Genomic DNA, 19,694 nt, shown 5'->3' with positions numbered 1-19,694 from the left:
TTGCTAGGGCAGATATTTGCATAAAATTTATCTTGCTTTGCATGTGCAATGCAGTGCTCATGTTTGTTCTGATGTGCCTGAATTGTGTGCAGAGAATCTTGCTTTGCTGCTGTTTTTTAGGTCCATTTCTATACTCGATAAAATAATTGAGGTCGTAGTTTATCTGCCCAGTTTTCTATTGCTGACCTTTTTCTAGTTTTCAGTGTTTACATTTACGGTTACACACTGTCCCCTTGAGCAAATAATCAGCCTAATATGTGCTAATTTGCATTCTTTAAGATGACTTTGCACACCAATATAACTGATGCAGAATGTTTGCTGCTTGCTTCCAGACTGTCCAGTTTAAATAAGTTGGTATTTGGCTTATATACTCTGGCATCCTACCTGGGGGTGTAATACCTACTGTCAGACTCTCCAGTCCAGTTTGAGCTTTGTGAGGAAAAGCTATTTTTATCCCTTGAGGTTTTTGTAACCTGCTTTTAAGAGGAACATTTTAAATGCTTGCCTCTACCTTAGAGCTTGGTGAAGGTGTGTTCACTTCTGTAGTATTTCTCATGTTTGTGGCTGTGAATAGCTTACAGTTAAATATGCTGGGTTTGCAAAGACACAGCCACAGAGCAGCATGGCAGGGCACTGTAAGGTTCTTTTCTGTGTGAACATTAAGAGGTGTTGTGATGCTGGAGTCTGTCCCTCTGTCGCATCTTTGCTCCATGAAATCCCTAGTTGGAAAGTTTGCAGGAAAATCTCAACGGTCTGTTCCACGTCAATGGAATTTCTTTTGGACTTGACATCATATGATCTTTTCCCACTCTCTGATCCATAGTGTCCTGCAGCTTTTCCTGTCTGTGTTGGAATGCCTGTCTCATTGGATTAAAATAACTTTCTGATGTCAAGTGGCTTGATCAGTGCCTTCCAAATGCCTGTTGCGCACTTGTCTTTTGGTTTGTACATTTACCTTTCAGCCTGATCTGAGGTTTGCATGTGTAAGTTTTCATTAATGTAGATTGGACCTGCTGCTTATCTGTACTTTGGGGCTGCTAATTTCTTAACAGTATGTGAAGTGGTTGGTATATAGATATTCGAACCAGATTTCATATTGAGCTTTACAATAGCTGAATGTTAGTAAGTCAAAAAGTAAAAAAATTAGTTATGTAGAACATCTTATTTTCTTTGTTCTGGAAATAAATCTGACAACACAGCTTAGAAGGGAACAGGTCACGTAAGTTTTGGAATTTGGTTTTTCTTTTGATAAATATACTAATGCAAGCTAATTACATCAGAAATACCTGTATTTGCAAAGGTCATTCCTACATTTTAGCAGAACTTACAGGCAAATCTTGTGTTGGCTGTTCCTAGTCTGAATACAAATTTATACTTTCCTTCATTTTTTTCTGAAGGAGGTGTATGCATTTAAGAATCCCTCTTGTGATGCAGCTAGCTATAAAAAATATGTTTTCAATAGTTGGAAAAGCCAGTCCACAGGCTTGAGAAGAGGGCCTTTGTATGGAGTAGAGAAACAGAAGCTACATCTTCAATAATGAGCTTGGGTTTATCTCATTTTTTTATAGAATCTCAGAATGGTTTGGGTTGGAAGGGACCTTTAAAGATCGTCTAGTCCAACCCCTCATGTTGTCATAAGGATGGATAACCTGGGGACTTGACTTGTGGACGATGTTACCTTGTTTATATTGCCAGATGATACTCCAGTGTGATCATGGTTGACAAAAGATGAGATCTGCATAGCTTAAAGCCGCTATCAGTGTGTGTTTCTTGGCTCAAAACCACACACAGGAGAGAAAAAGGATTTGAACACCGCTTTGAAAAAGTAAATGCTGTTAAAAAAGATGGGCATTTTTGTCAAATCTTAACAGCATTAGCCCTGATCTGCTTCATGGATGAGTCTTTCCTACTTAGACCTTTTCTGTTTGTCTGGGTTTTGTTTTTTGGTTTTGTGGGGGTTTTTTTCTGAAATGTTTGGTCTTTTTTGCAAAACTGATTGGGATAACTTCTGTGGCAAAGTATTTTGCTTTTAAGCATTTACCTAGTGGTGGATGCTTTTCTTTTGGAAAGGTGCAGCCTGGTTTTTGATATCCTGTTAGATTATTTTGGTAGGACCTGCAGTGGAATTTCAGTTTCTGTATTCACACAAGAAGTACCACGGTAAGAATAAAAGATGCAAAAGTTGAAAATGACAGGGAAACATTTTTGAACATGAAATGTTTTTTGAAATCCCTTAAGCCTTATTAAGACTTGTAGATTTTTTTTGAGAATTGCCCCAAGGCTGCTCTGAAGGCCATGTTTTTGTGCTTGTACCAGTGGAAGAGTCATTAGACTGAGCTGCAGCCTTACATTGCCAGTATTGTCATTTTAGTCATTTTAGTGAGAAGTGTGAGTATGCTTAGGATCCTGTAAACAAAACAATATGTGGGCAGAATTGCTCTAGAATTACAGAATAAAAATTTTTTTGGCCTGTAGGATGTAGGGGGTCAGGCAAAATGGGTTACTGGTCCACTTGGTCCTAAGAAAAAATCTCTGTATGTGCATGTAGACTATTGGTTACCTTTCAGGAATGACAGCATAAGACAATTAACTCAGAAAGCTGTTTGTTCTTCAAGTAGTGAAAAGTGCCTTCTTGACCAGTGTTACATTGGTACAACTGGTACACTGTACTCTTGTGCCCTGTGTGTTCACATGGCAAAGATTTGGTAGTGAGGGGCTGCAGGGGTGCCTTCTGTGAGAAGATACCAGAAGCTTCATGTCCAATAGGGCCGGTGCTAGCCAGCCTCAGGATGAACCCACCACTGGCCAAGGCTGAGCCCATCAGTGATGGTGGTAGCACCTCGGTGATAAAATGTTTAAAAAGGGGAAAAAAAATCTGCGCAACAGCAGCCAGAAGAGAGGAGTGAGAATCTCTGAGAGAAGCAACTGTGCAGACACCGAGGTCAGTGCAGACGGAGGGGCAGGAGGGGCTCCAGGTGCCAGAGCAGATCCCCCTGCAGCCCGTGGTGCAGCCCACGGCGAGGCAGGCTGTGCCCCTGCAGCACGTGGAGGTCCATGGTGGAGCAGATCCCCACCTGCAGCCCATGCAGGTCCCCACGCCAGAGCAGGTGGGTGCCCAAAGGAGGCTGTGACCCTGGGGACGGCCCAGGCTGGAGCAGCTCCTGGCAGGGCCTGTGGCCCCATGTGGAGAGGAGCCCGCGCTGGAGCAGGTTTGCTGGCCGGGCTTGTGACCCCACGGGGGACCCACGCTGGAGCAGGCTGGGCCTGATGGACGGCACCCGTGGGAGGGACCCGCGCTGGGGCGGTTCGTGAAGAACTGTAGCCCATGGGAAGGGCTCATGTTGGAGAAGTTCCTGGAGGACTGTGTCCCATGGGAGGGACCCCACGCTGGAGCAGGGGAGGAGTGTGAGGAGCCCTCCCTGTGAGGAGGAAAAAGCAGCAGAGGCAATGTGTGATGAACTGATCACAGTGCCCGTTCCCCGTCCCCCTGTGCCACTGGGTGGGGAGGAGGTAGAGAGATGGGGAGTAAAGTTGAGCGTGGGAAGAAGGGAGCGGTGGTGGGAAGGTGTTTTAAGATTTGCTTTTATTTCTTATCAGCCTACTCCCTTTTGATTGACAGTAAATTAATTCATTTCCCCAAGCTGAGTCTGTTTTGCCCATGGCAGTAATTACTGAGTGATCTCCCTGTCCTCATCTCAACCCATGAGCCTTTCGTTATATTTTCTCTTCCCTGTCCAGCTGAGGAGGGGAGTGATGGAGCGGTTTTGGTGGGCACGTGGTGTCCAGACAGGGTCAACCCACCACATCCTGCTACGTAGAAGAATCTGTTAATAGCACCTTCATATGTGGTTACCTGAAAGTTACACTCTTTTGGTTAGGAAACAATGCATGCCTGCAAAGATACTGGAGCTTAGTTTCACTTAACAATTCCAGTCAAAAGTAGCAGTCATTCAGAAGTCTTTTTTAAACTGAATTATATTAATCTGATTCTTCAAAAATTTTCAGTGCCACTAGATAGATCTTAGCCGATGTCTAATGATCTGATACAATGAAATTCATAATATAATCAGGAGTAAAAAACAGAATTTCTAAATACCTTTTAAAGACGTTAGATGCAAGTTTTCCCCCTTTTTACCCCCAAGACTTCTCTTCTTTATAGCTTATGTATTTTTATTATGATTCTTAATGCATTTAAAAAATAGTTTTGAAGGTTAATATATACCTTGTGTGTTATATTCCCCTTCTTTTCTGCTGCCCCTCCACCCACCCTTTTTGCCTTATGTTCTTTGCTCCTCTGAATGTGTTTTCCCAAGTGCATATTTACTCTTATAAATGGGCACATTACATAAACAAATGAGGAATTTGTTGGAAGGTCAGTTCTGATGTTTCAGCTGCACCAAGTTATCACAGTAATGCATACTGAGATTGAATATAATGGAAAAATTCTTAAGGCTAGTAAGGTAAGGTAAGTGCAAAACCAGACTGGGTGCCCAGAGGGATGGTGGAATAGGTGGAATAACCTATCTGCAGGGGGGGGTTGAGGTGTGGCCACTCAAAGCTGTGACCAGCGCCATCTGGTATTTGCATTAGTTCTACTTTAGGGAGCTGGTTGGTCTGGATGATCTCCAGTGGTCACTTCCAATTAGCATTTTTCTGACTCTATGACTTTGTAAGAACCGTCTGAGTATGCAAGGAGGTACCAGAATACACTGGTTTGTCAAATATTTCACCTGTGTCTATAATGTTATTGTCTTTCCCATCCCACTAGTGAAAATACATCTGAGAGAAAATATTCCCATATGATTAAAAGAATTAGCTTAAGTTAGAAATTATGATAATATTACCAAACAAATATTTCTGTTGAACTGCCCTGAGCTTTCCCTGACTTGGCTGCAGTCTGGCTGGATCTGTAGGACAAAATCTTTGGTACCAAAGACCTAACATACAACCTTACTCACATTTGAGGAGTCTTGTATCACATGAGCTCTGGTTGGTGTCATGGATGGATTGATGCACTTCACTCCTAGGAATGAAGTAGCAATATGTTTGTTGATATAAAACATCAGTTTAACAAAGTTTGATAGTAAATGCAGCAGTGGTTTAACAAGGTTTGGTGGCAAGGTACACTTGATCATTTACTGCATAGAGGACAGGATCTGACAAAACTGTCAGGGAGACCATCCCATTGAGTCATGAGGTTCAGAAGGGACCCCTTTAGTTTCTAAACTCTTTCTCAGGAGTCTAGGTGTGGCTGGATCCATACTTAGTCTCAGACTCGGTCAGTGGTTTATATCAAAAGGATATGTGCACAATCAATCCTTTATACCACTTAGCTAAGATTTCGAAGTTTAGCGTGCTATTAATCACTTACCATGAATCTGTTGCAGCAAGGAATCTCTCAACCTAGAGGAGTAACCTTGAGAGGTGCCCCTGCTCAAGAGGAGGTCCTGGCATGCAGCCCGCTGCCATGCAGAAGACCTCAGCAGGCCCTGTGCTGTACACTGTTTATGGAGTAATGTGATTGCCATAGTCGTTTGCGTACCAGCTGTATTTTGGTTGGTGCATGCTCAACTAGCCCTCAGCTGTTGAGCTAGATTTATGGCCCTTAGCTATTGTGCTGTTACCTGGCTCCCCAAAGTTCAGCTTAAGGCAGATGCAGCCATCACAGCACCACTGGTGGCTATTGTTTAAGCAGAAAAGGGCCAGGTCAGGAGAGTGTTGTCAAAGCACACCGCCACAACTGGTCCTGTGCCTGAATGCTTACCAGCAGATTGAGCAAATTAGGGGCACTCCTGAATCTTCTGCCAATTGATTGTTGTTTGGAAGAAATCAGGTACGTGATCTCCGAGTGTGTTCTGCAGCGTGCACTGAAGTGCAGTGTGTGTGGGCCATCAGAAGCTGCCCTTTGAAAGTGTACTTCGGCTGCAAACTAAAACACAAATGTAGATCCATCTGAGAAACTGCCTCTGACAAGTGTATACAACCTGTTCACTCTGCTAAGTTCCAGAATTTTTTGTGCTACTTCCTTCCTGCCCTTCCCCTCTCCTTCCTCTCCCTTTTTTTTGAGACTTTTTTCAATTAGAATTGATGAGAGTCAGAATTTCAGAGACTTTCAGAAAAGCCAAAACCCCAGCCACAGGTCTGAAAGAGCAAACAATGTTTTCCCAGGATTGACTGTGATTTTTTCAGTTGTGTGCCTGCTTTAATCAAATAATTAATTTAATCAAAATTAGTTAATTAATGTAATCAAAACATCACTTCAGCTTGTGACTCACTTTTTGTTCCAGAGCCTGGATGTTGTGTATTTGAGCTCGGGATCTGCATGAGTAACTGTTTGCAGAAACTGGCCTGTTTGGAAGTCTTGAAACTTGGCCATGCTAAATTCCTACTGTTGATTGTCTGCTTTTGTACATAAAAATTGTTCTGGTCAGGTCACTGATGTTTAGAAGGGTGTAGCAGAGAAGCCCTTTGGACCCTTAGTTTTCAATAGCTATTACAACAATGCCAGAGTCCCAGAAGACTGTAAGGAAGTTTATGTTGTGCTAATGTTTTAAAAGGTAAGTGAATGCCTTGATAATTGTAGTGTGGCAGCGTAACATCTGTCCAGTGTAGGATAATGGAATGAATGTTGTGGGTTGACAAACTTTGAAAATTACAGGTCTTTCTAAATGGTTTATGCTGCAGTTCAAGCAAGCAAGAGCTTAGGGGAGTGGGTGGGTCATAATGCTTTGTGGTTTTTAAGAAGTTGGATTTACTACTGATCCATGGGTTTTTACAACTTTTATACAGCTAAAAGCTTTACTTGTCCAGAGAAGTCCATGTAACATGTTCCCCAGACATAACTAAACCCTAACGAAGGCTGACATTTCTCCACATGCGCAGCTTGGAACAGAACTTGAAGAGTATTAGTAATCACACTGTACACAGCTCAGGGTCTTCAGATGTGTCTCTCAAACAGCAGCTTGCTCAAAGATTACAGTCTGAGCAAGGGAGGTGGGAGTGATGCCTAGCTGCAGCCATGGGGGTCCTATCAGGTGAAAAAAAAAAATAAATCTGTTGATGCTAATTTGGTTAACCACTTCACACTACCACCAGATCATGAAAATCAAAACTAGATGCACTTTATCAAAACCACAAAGCTTTCCATACACTTGCCAGTCTCTACCCACAAAGAAAACTTACCAGAACACAATTACACAGGAGAGAATTCAGAAGAAAAACAAAGAAAACTGAGGCAAGTCACCCAAACACACTTTTCCCTCCCTATGCAATATTTACAGCTAGAGGCTCTGCACAAATCTGTCCAAGTCAAGTAACACATACAGACAATGGGAAAAAAGGATATAGTGTAACGGCATTTGAAGATGCATTCATAAGCAAAACAGAACATAAATAAAAGATTTTGTAAACACATGCAGGGTGGCAGTTGCCTTTTTTAAAATTGTTCATTCCTTCCACCCCTGCAGTGCTTTTGTCTCTCTTCCAAACAGAACTGACTTAAAAAAACCCCTTCAGCTGGCTCACATTTCTGTAAAAGTAGGTTACTTTGTCTTTTTTTATATAGCAGTACTTAGAATTTAGTAGAAGAGTATATTTCATGTAAAATATTTTTAATATGCTTACTTAACCATATCAAATCTTTTTATATTATAAACACATCCAAGTAGTGGAATTACAGCAGAGAAAAACAGCAAGTGAAAAGGGCAGTTTTAACAAAATTTCATGTGTAGTGGCCTTGGAACAGCTAGTTCCGCTAACAGAAATGTGGTGGTTCTGAAAAGTACGTTTCAGTCAAGACCTTCCTCAGTGCAGAGGAAAGAGTGATGCTGATATCCTCTCTGTGTGAATAACTAACTCTCTCTCATCAGCTTTGGGGAGGCTCACAGGGTGTATCTTGCTTCCTAAGTCACTGAGGGTGCAGAAATTGTTAGGTTTTCAGGCTAGAAAAATTTTGCTGTTTGGGACCCTGGAACAGAACTGGCAGAGGCAGGTATGGTAAGGCCAGTCAAATGCGCATGGGTGCTGGTTGATCCTGTACTTTTGGGTTTGAGTTTGGGATGAAAGGAAACAGATTTTTAAATCAAGATATGTTGCTCAGTTGTCTTGCTAACTGTTAGATTTATTAGAGATGCATTTAAGAAGTAAAGAAGTTATTGCTTATATGTCCTAGAGGCTTTTTCCTTTTCTCTCCACATGTGTACTATTCTGCTACTTCAGCCTTTTTTTCTTTGAAACTCTCTTCTGCAAACAGTATTGTGCAATTTGCTTCTCTCAGCTGAATGAAACTAATCAGGCAAACTAGCTGGACTTCACTGTCTGTTGTTCAGCTTGGTTTTACTGAAAGCTACATATTTGCTCAAGAGCCTTCTCTCACATTCTACAAGACCCTTCTTTTCTTGAAGTGGTCTCAATACCATACAAATGTATGTGTGTCTGTCATAACCTGTGGCTTGATTGCATTAAAGAATTAAAAAAAATCTAGAGGTTTTTTTTGAAAACTTTGCTTTTTATAACAAAATTGATAAACTTTATTTCCCCCTCACAGTATCACTTCAGGTTACTAAATCAGGAGGACTAAGTGACAAAAATTTCAACAGATGAAGAGTGTTCTCAATCTTGATTCTTGACTGATCCATCTCCTGTCTTGCTTATACCAAAGATACGTTGCTTCAGACTGTGCAACACTGACCAAGAATAGAACTGAGTAAGATTCATCCAGAAAGGTTGGATGAAGTCTGTATGTGCAGGCAGAGGAGGAATATCCAAGGGCTTTTTGGACATACTAGTTTTTACTCTCTATGTGAGTGAAGCTTGAGCCATCCTTACGCACCCTAAAGACAGCCATGCCCTGCAGCTTCCTGGATCATATTTTTTAGCTCTGTCTGCCTCTGTTCTGTATTATGCTATTAATGGCATCTCAAAGGAGATAGAGAGGGTATTGGGCTTGCTGGGTCGATTTGGGGTTTTTTTGTAGCATTGGTCAAATCCCTCTTTGTTTAAATAGAGGGAAATATATAGTTTTCATCACTATAAAAATGTCACCAGTTTAAAGATAACATCATTTGCATTCAGAATTCATCACTGAAGAGTCAGCGTTTTCCACTGTGCACTCTGAGACAGTTCTGCCCTTTTACACAGAGGAGGTAAAAATAGTAAATTACAAACAACCATATGTTCTGATTTAGTAAAATTCATTTTTAGTAATTGTAGTTATAGCAGAGATTGAAGCTAGTGTTGCATTGTAATACTGATCTTAAATGTTGTTGTACTTTGACATTGCTTATATACTATTTCAGTTTCTCTTTCTTCTTTGGAAATGGGTTTTATTAGTAACCATGATGTAAATACCAGAGTAACAATTCCAGTGGTCAAAAATTTAGATTATTCAGCTGCTAATTAAAGGTGCAATCCATAATATACCCAGGAATAAAACCATCAGTAACCTGTCAAAGAATCACAGCAGAAAGAGAACCCCCAATTTCCTTTAGCTTAGATGTTACAGGACTTATGATGCTTAATCATTCTGGTTGGGGAGAGCAGTCAGATTTGTTCCCTTAACCAATTACAATCTGGATTTGTGATTAATTGGTTTTTTGAAGTGTCTTTGATCTGGTGTGTCTAATTGTACTTTACAACAGAGGTTGCTTGTGGATCCTTGTCAAGATTTGTCTCTACTGCTTTTGGTTCATCTCGTCTGTTTGGGCCATAATACCAGCTAACCTTCCTCGGTCAGCAGATGGATGACTTCACATACTCTCAGAGTCCATTGCCTTTGTTTCTTGTGTAGGCAGGACTTCAGTGTTAAAAGGTGGTGGGAAGGTCTGTTGCTCTTCTGATCAGAGTACTCTTTCTCTTCAGTGCTCTAGAAGATTACGAGATCTGGCCTGTCTGCATTTAAGATTACTGAATGGTGTTTCTTGCACAAGTTTAAATTTTAATTTTGAATAAGGTGGGAATTGGAAGGAGAGAAAAAGTGAGTTTTGAGAGCTCATTAATTGTGGTAATTCTAGATCTGTTTACTATGAACAAAACTTCGGGGTTCTTTTCTATCATGTGCAGGTTTCTCTCAGCTCCCCTTTCTTTTCTTGGGGGCAGGCATGGGCCTGGAGGAAGAAGACCCGTGGGTAGGAGATGAAGGAGCTGGTGGTTTGGGTTTTTTTCATCCTGTGCCTATTATATTGGCTTTGTCATTGACTGCGTACTCGTCATCAGCTTTTCAGTGTGCTCAGGTTCAATGGAACAGGAAACTGTTTTTTTCTTTCTTCATAGATATTCAGTTTAATAATTGGATGCCTAAAGCTCATTATTACTTTTCAAAAAAAAATTTTCTTATTGATTGAAGACTTGGAAAATGATGCTTCTTATTTGTTTTAATTCCGTATTAAAAACAGGTACAGGTGATTCGTATAGGCAGTAAGTAATTTCTGTTTTCAATAAGCAGTTGTTGTAAATATCATAATTCATCTAAAGTACTTTTGAAAGCTTATATAAACTTGTAAAGACATTTTTCAGATAAACGGTCAGTTTTTTCAACTGGTCTTCTGTAGTTTCACCAGATTGTGTGCTGCAGTAGGTGAAATAGGAGCATGCTTTTTGAAGACTTGCAGCAAGGGTGAAGTTGTGTTATCAGAACAAAAAGTTCAAAAATAGGTACACAGAATTAAAAAATGGAGGGTTAACAATGAAGTTGAGCGAAATATGGCATGGTCTTAGTACTCTGTTGTCTGGGGAGTGATGACATTTCCAGACTCCAGAGGGGCGTTGTGTGACCTGATCAGGTTTCTTGAGTTATGATGTCAATTTAATTTGAAGAGCTATTTAAGAGCTGATGTAAGCAGAAATTCAGATTAGTTCCCTGTAATCACAGAGTTAGTCTGAGATTATGTGGTTTAGGATGTCTGCTGCTGACACATCTTTACCCTTTCCACCACAGAATTTTATACCCTGGTGAGAGCCAAAATATTTTTAGAAACAGTGGGAAACTGAAATCTCTTGCCTGCTTGATCTGCTTTTGAGTTACTCTGGTGCACAATGCAGCTCAATCCAATTCACTTCCATTCCATCGTGGCTTGTGTACTCCTTTCGTTATTGTTCCATATACATCTCTGGTGTTAATAACATCATGTTTGTGTTGTTTATGGGGAAGCTTATAACTACTCATCTAAACAATAGATGTAATTATTGATGTATAACAGATAAAAATAGATGTATAAAAAAATTCCCAAGAACTTGTAGGTTTTGTTTATTTTTCTGCTGCAGGCTTAAATCCTGTGATGGTCCTGTTCTAGTAGTGCGGTGGTTCTTCAGTCATAAATTCATGGGTTTGCATTTTTTTCCTCTGTTATGCCCAAAATTGGACTTCTTGTGTGCTTTCAGTTGTGGGACACCTGAATAGTAAGCCACTGAGTCTTGTGCCAGGGTGCTTGATCTTTGGCTAGTTGCAATTCTCTTGTTAGGCACAGGACTTTGAGGTGCCATGGCCAAGGTGACATTGTAAGCATAGGCCAATGTACAGCTCTCTTTTATTTTAACAGCAGTATTTTCTTACTTTTTATTAGGATTCTGTGTACTCTTTTAGGCTAGTTGTGGTCAAAAAAGAATGATGCAGGTGGAAGCTACCCCCTTTTGAAATTTACATACCTTAGTAGAAAGTAAAAGGCCTTTTATTGAACAGCAAGTAAGAGTGTGTTTTGAACTTTGCTCCTGCCGAGTTCAGAAGCAGCCCTAGGACTCAGAAATGGAAGCTTGCAGGATTATTATGAAGAAAACTGAAGTAAAAGACTTTTCAGAAAATATTAAAGGCAAATTATAGTGTTGAAACTAATGTGTTTAACTTGTTTAAAATATTACAGTGATACAAGGATTCCACAAACATTTGTATAAAATTTTTGTGTGCGGAGTAACACTGCATGCAGCTTTTTGGCTTTACACTTAAAACATTTTGAGTGTTAGTTGTTCAGCCTCATCAGTGTGAACGAATGCATGAGTGTGTGTGCATGTGGTATTAATGTCACTTTCCAAGTGCTGCTTTTGCTGACTGGCAAGAAGCATACTTTCACAGCTTTTTTTTTTTTTAAAGCTCTTTTGGATGAGCTTACTTAGCACATGGCAGCAGAAGCGATTGGGTTTACGGTTCAGGAAAGAGAATCATCTAACACAGGAGAGGTGGGGAATTCTCTCTGAGAGGGCATCACATATGTTGTTAAATTCTCAGCCATTTTATACCATAGGGGCTCTTTATAAAAAAAAAAAAATATTTCGAAGGTGTGTCTCAAAAACATAGATTTGCTAACATTGACTATGTTGTTTTTTTGAAAGTTAGCTTTTGTTTGTATGTTTTGTCAATAACTGTATCTCTACAAGCGATACAGCGGTGTATTGCTGGAGTCTGGAAAAACACAGGTGCTTTGTGAAATTCCACAGAGAATGTGCCTTCTCAGATTCAGAGGTCTCTTTGCTTCTCGTGTGAGTTAGAGTTATGGTTAAATGTGTTCAAAGAATAACTATTTTTTGTGAAAGACATGGGTAAATACATCCAAAGGTTTTAGGGAAGACAAAACTATTTTTGCTTACATGCTCAACTGGCGTAATAACTTCTTCTCTTGCAAAAGTTCTGCAAAATAAGAGGAAACAGTTATGCTTCTTATAAATGAAAAGACTATTTAAAAGATGTATACGTGTAATACCCCTCACAGCAATACAGTCTGGGGTTGGTGGGGCCAAGGGGCAGCTCTGGGTCATGGCCTGAGCAGCAAAAAAACGGACAACAGTGCCTGGGTCAGTGTGAGCAGGACATGGCCTTAAAAGCCAGGGGAGGGCAGGGACTGTCCCCTCTGCTCAGCACCTTTCAGACCTCACCTGGGCACTGCCTTCACTTTGGGCCCCAGTACGGGAACGACACTGAAAAACTGGTGAGAGATGTGGGGAGGCGACAGAGATGGTGGGGCTGGAGCCCTTGTCCTGCAAGGGGAGGCTGTGGGACCAGGGCTGGCCCAGCTGGGAGGAGGGACAGTTTTGGGGGCACCCAAAGAGGCCAGGGGATGGAGGAGATGCAGCTGGGCTCTTCACGGTAGTGTGGGGCAGGAGGGTGGGTCAGAGACAGGCAAATTCTGAAATAGGGAAATTCAAACTGGCTGAAAGGAAGAAAAGTTCTCCCAGCAAGGACAGCCCAGAAGTGGAGCGGGGGCCCAGACAGGCTGTGCCATCCCCAGCCTTGGAGGTTATCAGGCCCCAGGTGGGTAAGGCCCTGGTCAGCCTGGCCTGAGCTCAGGGCAGGCTGTGCTTTGGGCAGGGCTTGGGCTGGAGACCTCCTGTGGTCCCCTCCTAACTGTTACCCTGTTATCCTCTGTGTGACAAAAGCCACTGGCTACGTGTATGTCTAGGGGTTCTCTTGCTTCCACCTGGCACACAGCTTTGTTTTGAGACAGTAATAATAGTACAAGACCTACTGCACCTGCGATCTTTTATTCCAAAAAGTGGGGACTGGACTGTGGAAATAGGATGCATAGTGCTCTTACAAAGTCAACTCTAAAAGGTGTATTTGGAATAATTTAAGAAAAAAAAAAAAAGCTTCATTTCTGCCTGCATGCACAAGAAACAATCATAAACAAACATATAAAACATATTTAAAAACATATAAAAAATAAAGCAATCAATTATACATCTGGACTTGAGAAGCAAATAACAAACTAAGTTAGAATCTGAACACTCACATTTTCACCTTTTCTTATTGCGTGACTTTTCCTGAGTAGCACTGGGAATGGATGTTGTGGTCTTGCTCCAAGATGATCGTATGCCCTTTGGTGGTGTTTTAAACACTTCTTTTTTGTAATATAAAGTAGCAGAGAAAAATCCTTAAACTTCCAGGTTTTCCTTATATTGCTTGAGAAATATGTGGAGATTTTTTTCTTCTTTACAGGCAGGAAGGTAGTTTAACCTTCAGCAAAGAGCTAGTTGCAGTAGTAATCAGCCTTTGATTTCTCTATTTTGGAGAGATTTATCCATCAAGTCCTGAGTGCAAAGCTAAGAGTGCTTACAGAGCACTTTCCTGTGTATGTTTGATTACTGGAGCATAGCTGTTGTGCAGGGTAATTAATGTGAGAGGATAATATCTTTCAGATGGGTGTTGTGTCTTTATTTCCAAGGTCAGATGACCTCTCTTGCTTATATTTTCTTCCATCTATGGCATTTTATATAATTATTGATTTTTGTTTGCTTGCTGGAAATAAAATGCTTTTTTGAAGGCCTGGTGAGAAAAATCAGGTAGACCTTGTATTTGCTTTAGGGAAATGCTACTAAGAATGAAAAAAATTGGTTTTTAGCAGTTTTCCACCTACCATGTATGAAAATGGATTTAGTGCTTCTAACCCCCAACCTTAATAGGTAGTTCTTTAAATTATTGTCCTAAAGACTGATTGTTAAACAGTTAAATAAATGTACGTGACTTAGAAGCTTACTTTTCATTGAAGGTTATTGGGGCTTAGGTGACCTAAGGGCATTTATTCAGATCTACAGTTTTTGAAGTAAACTTATCTTCTGTTCTAACAATTAAAATTTCTTTTTTGAAAGTTTCAAAATACATCTGAAAACAATGTTTTATTACTTCTAGAATTAAAGAGTAACATTAAATTGAAATTACTGGAGGAAGGGCAACACAAGAGAATCTTTTCCAGTAAAAAGCTTTAAGTAAAGCTTAACAGTTTCATCCTCATCCCCTCAAAAGACACAACCTTGAAAATTTCAGGATATCAATATTTGATGCTAACCTGAGATCATTCTTCAAATGAGAGCAATTTTACAAGTGGAAATTTGGAGACTTCCAGTTTACAAAAGGAGAATATTGGGGCTCTCAGGTAGTTTTCAGCAGTATTTTCTATTTGCAGTTTCTGCAGTTTGTTTCTCACAGCTAGACATGTTAGTAATGCTGCTGTCTGTAGTATGCATTATGTTGCATATGTAGACTTCTAAACCAGAATCATGTATTTTCAGATATTATCAGAACTTTCATTGTTATAAATATTGTGGCATTTGATACCTTGTTTGACTTGAGGTATGGGTAGTCTTCATGTAGTTGAATTTTGCCTTTCTAACTGAAAAATGTTAAAAATGTGGCAGGATAACATGTGGTAAAGATTTCAGAAAGTTGGTCATCATCCTGTGTTTATGTGTAACTTCATTTCTTTCAATTAGTACTGCCCCTTTCCTGTGGCTGACCAGTGACACTTAGGTGCAAGTCAGGGGCTGCTTGAGTGCAACCCATTTAAGGTAGAATTTTTAAACAGTCCTTTATTTAAGCCTAGTGCTGTCTATGTCCAAAGCAATGGAAGTTTTATAACTGACTTCAGTGGAAGCAGGCAGTCCTGCTTGGTATGGACTTTTCAAAGGGCTATTACTTTAGAACTGCATTTTGAATAGGGTTATTATTTTAGAACTGCATTTTTTATATACTATATGATATACTATACATTTTTCTGCCTTGTGATGAGGGTGAGAAATGCATGTATTAGAGATTAAACACAGCATGCTAGATTTGCAAATACTATGTATATGCTGTTTCTGAAAATGTAAAGATCTGTCTGGAACAAGGGCCAAGATATATTTTGTTTCCTTTATTTTAAAAGGACTATTAAGTTTTAAAGGCTAAAACATTAGGTGTGACAAAGACAAGGAGTGTTTGCTGAGCTGGAAGCTGCTCCCACTAGATTTCCCATGGAAATATAGCACAAGTAACTCCCACTGAGGCTTGCGTACCTGTCAACTTAACTAATAGAGGGCAACTGAAATGACTGTTGCTTTCTCGTCACAGGAAGTTATTCTCACTGCTTTTGTTGCACAGAGCTCATTTAGTCAGCAAAGTGTCACCTGAGATTCCTTGCCTCAGTTCAGTAGATTTAAGTACTATTTTACATTCATGTTAATTTTTTTTAATTGGTAGTTGGCGCATGCTTTTATAGATCCTCCAAGTTAGAAGTTTTCCAACAGGTACCTTTTCTTTTAGGACTTGTAAGTCATGGTCTAGAGCTGCATTTTACTTAAGGATATGTGGTTTGACCTAGGGACCTAAAAAGACATAAAATGTCCTTTTTATGACACATTTTAAAAACATAGGGCAAGGTTCAAAACAGCTGAAGCCCTTACCTAAAAATGAAGCCTTCTGAGATAGATAGACCTGTTTGCTCTATGAAACTTGCAGAAGCTAATCTGTATTCTTATGGCGCTTTCCTGTTTCTGTGGCTTATATATTTACTATTATTGACAGACCTCTTCAGTAATTCTGTCATCTTTTGAGATTTTTGCTCAAAGTCATCAAGGGTAAGATCACTCATTAGTCTCAATGTGGTCATGGTTATGACTTCTCCATGGTTTAGGAAAGATACTTGGTGCAGAAGCCATCTTAAAGTGATTACAGAGACATTCTACAAAGGTAACGATGTTGTATCTAGGTGTCATGGGCTTCTCTAGGGATAAGGTGTTTCAGATACCCTGAGAGTGCGTTTTTATTTCTGATTGTTTTTTCAAAAGTGCATAGGGTGAGTAGCTTAGCTGAAGATACCATACTGAAGAAGTGTAGTATGCATAGCTGTCATGTACCTGAGCAACTGCAGACTCCCATGATGTTACTGAATCTGTGGTTCTACATTACAGAATCCTTCCTTCACACTGTGTTAGTGCGCTGTAGGGAGAGCAGTAGAGCAAAGGTGGAATATTCTTGTCATAGCTCTACCATGGTTGAGTCCCTGGCAAAAGTTAGCTTTTCTAACATTTGCTTGCCAACTTCATTGAATTGCCACAGCACTCCATAGAAGCATCTCCAAGGAATTGCTTGGAAATGATCCTTCCGCAAAGCATGTCTGTAGAAATAAGAAGTTCAGTCCCCAAGGGGATTTTTGTTGGTTGCTGCTGTTGGAGATTGTTTGCATGGGAGGTCATACTGTTTTGCTGGCTGTCATCTGACTTCAGAGCTGATGAAGTCAAATGTTCGTCTGCTGGGGAAGGAAGGGTAGGGTGCCTTTTGTTGCTTCCGTTTATTGACTCTACTTTTTTTTAAGAGTAATGTCAAGAGTGTTTTTTTTTATTTCTTTCCAGCTGTGATAGACAAAATGTCAATACATTAAGGGACCTACCCACCAGAACTTGCCATGAACCATTTGGTTGGACCACCTGAGGGGGAAGTACATGAAAAGCCAGCAAGCGGAGCAGTGAACGAGTCAGTGGAGGCCGACCTGGAGCACTCAGAGGTGGAAGAGGAGCAGCGGTATGCAACTCACTACCCAAGGCATACAGACAGCAGCCAAAGGGGCCTGTCCGGCCAGGAGGAGGAAGGGATGTTAGCTCGGTCAGCCAGCACTGAGAGTGGTTTCCACAATCACACAGATACTGCAGAAGGGGATGTGATAGCCACAGTGGAGGACAGTTATGACACAGAGAGAGTTCAGGAAAATGAGGATGAGAGCATGTATGCAGTGCAGTACAGGCCTGAGTCTGAGGAGTACACGGAGAATGCCGAGGCTGAGCATGGCGAGGCCATTCATAATCGAACATTGCCCAATCACTTACATTTCCATTCCATTGAACACGAGGAAGCCATGAATGCAGCCTACTCAGGTTATGTCTATACGCATCGGCTCTTCCACCGAGGAGAAGATGAACAGTATGCTGAGCCTTACGCCGACTATGGACTGCAGGAGCATGTGTATGAGGAGATAGGAGATACACCAGACCTCGATGTCAGGGACGGGATCCAACAGTATGAGCGGGAGAGGGAGGAAGCCGACAACTACCGCAAGGAGGCACTTGGTGCTCGCCTTCACCATTATGATGAACGGTCTGATGGAGAGTCTGACAGCCCTGAGAAGGAGGCAGAGTTTGCACCCTACCCGAGAATGGATAGTTACGAACAAGAGGAGGACATTGATCAGATTGTAGCAGAGGTGAAGCAGAGCATGAGCTCTCAGAGCTTAGACAAGGCAGCTGAAGACATGCCAGAGGCGGAGCAGAGTTTGGAGCATGGTCATGCTGTTGCTGGTGGTGGGCATGAAAGTAACGGCCAGCTCCCAGCTGTGTCTCGAGTTGCACCCAGCTCGGGAGAATCTGTACAGAGGTACAGCAAGGAAAAGAAAGATGCAATTTCACTGGCCATCAAGGATATTAAAGAGGCTATTGAGGAGGTGAAGACAAGGACCATCCGTTCTCCTTATACCCCTGATGAACCTAAGGAGCCTATCTGGGTGATGAGGCAGGACGTCAGTCCAACCAGGGACTCTGACGACCAGAGGCCACTAGATGGAGATGTGAGTATACAAAGCTTTCAGCTCTCAGGTTATGTATGTCTCGTTCCTTTAAATGTGGCAAACATGGCAGTGAAGGAAGATGCATTTTGTTCTTGTTCTGTGACTTATCCTTCAGTAGAGTATGTACTGCTTTTTTGAGTTTGTACTTTAAAGAGCATGTGCATTATCAGTGGGCCAAATTTTTCTTTATGCATCACTGCTGACCCCCAGCCATACTGTACAAGAATTTGTCACATGAAGCTCTTTACTTGTTTTTTCTGAAACAAATGCTGTTACATTTTTTACTGCCATTGGATATTTTAGACTAGCTACCAAACACTTTGTCCTCTATTACCTGTCCTTGTGTGTTTCTGTTAATTGCAGGTTTCTAAGTTTCGTTTTCTGTCACATAACAATACTAACAATTCCACTAGAAATCTGTTAATATTCTTCATGATGTTACCATGGCTCAGAGTCATATTCCAGAAAAGTTGCAGGTTTTTGTCTACTAGCAGGCTCTAGAAATGTGTTACAAACCTCAGTATATTACATTTTCGCTGTAAAGCATATTTACTGTACAGCAACCTAAGTGTCAAAGGCCATTGTTCAGATTTACAGCATCAACATTTCTGAAATTCTGTACTTTTGGCATGAAGTTGAATTTGGATCAGAATCAGTTCTCAGTTTGTGGTTGCAGCTGCCTGTATGACAGTCTTTACTTGAAGTTTTATGGTTTTCTGCATTTCTAGTAAAATAAACTCATAAACAACTGTTAACTACATTACGTTTTTGCCTGATATGAAAAGAGCTGGTAAGCTAAATTTGCTGGCCAAAAATAGTATATCATATGGACCCATGCTATTACTTCAAGGATAAGGGCACTGCAAACATCTGCTCCATCCTCTAAACTGCTGTGGAATTTTTTTTGTGACCTTTGGTTTTTTGGAAGAACACTGAAAATAGAACATTTTATGTGTTGTTTGGTGTTTGAAACTGAATTATTGTTACATTCTATAAATTCATCAGAACTATCCAAAACACCTCAGCCTCTGCAAAGGGAATTCAGATGGTGAAAAAAGATCATATGCCATGTAGATCTATGACAGGCTTCTGATTTCTTTGTCTGCCTTCAAGGCAATGAAGGCTAGTATTCTACAGATAGGAAGAGATTTTTGGAACATGGTATTTGAGTTTCTCAAAAACCATGCAAGCTGACTGATACATGCAGCTTCCAGATTTTATTTTTCCTGGAAAACTGTTGGAAACACACAGTGATGAGTGTGTTTGGGTTGGGATTTTTTACTTCATAGTTTAATTGATTTTTTTCTTTTTTAATTATTTCTGTTACAGAGTTGATTAGCAGTCACATAAAGGGCTAAAGCAATCTTCCAGATTGTTCTATATGGGAGAACAATTATTTTTAAC

The 19,694-nt window shown here is 40.7% G+C and overlaps 1 protein-coding gene across 2 annotated transcripts in view; it reads left to right on the top strand.

The window, feature by feature from the left end:
- Positions 1–19,694, top strand: part of APBA1 (amyloid beta precursor protein binding family A member 1) — a 90,115-nt gene that overhangs the window by 35,262 nt on the left and 35,159 nt on the right. For both annotated transcript variants that reach the window (XM_056324990.1, XM_056324989.1), the window contains exon 2: positions 17,086–18,290. In XM_056324990.1, the coding sequence (XP_056180965.1) occupies positions 17,139–18,290 (1,152 nt within the window). In that variant the 5' untranslated portion in view covers positions 17,086–17,138. The remainder of the gene's footprint in view (positions 1–17,085; positions 18,291–19,694) is intronic.

This window comes from Falco biarmicus, chromosome Z (genome assembly GCF_023638135.1).
Source record: "Falco biarmicus isolate bFalBia1 chromosome Z, bFalBia1.pri, whole genome shotgun sequence".
In the NCBI taxonomy this organism is placed as follows: domain Eukaryota; kingdom Metazoa; phylum Chordata; class Aves; order Falconiformes; family Falconidae; genus Falco; species Falco biarmicus.
Note: the sequence above shows the minus strand (reverse complement) of the source record. Positions and strands in the feature narration are given on the sequence as shown.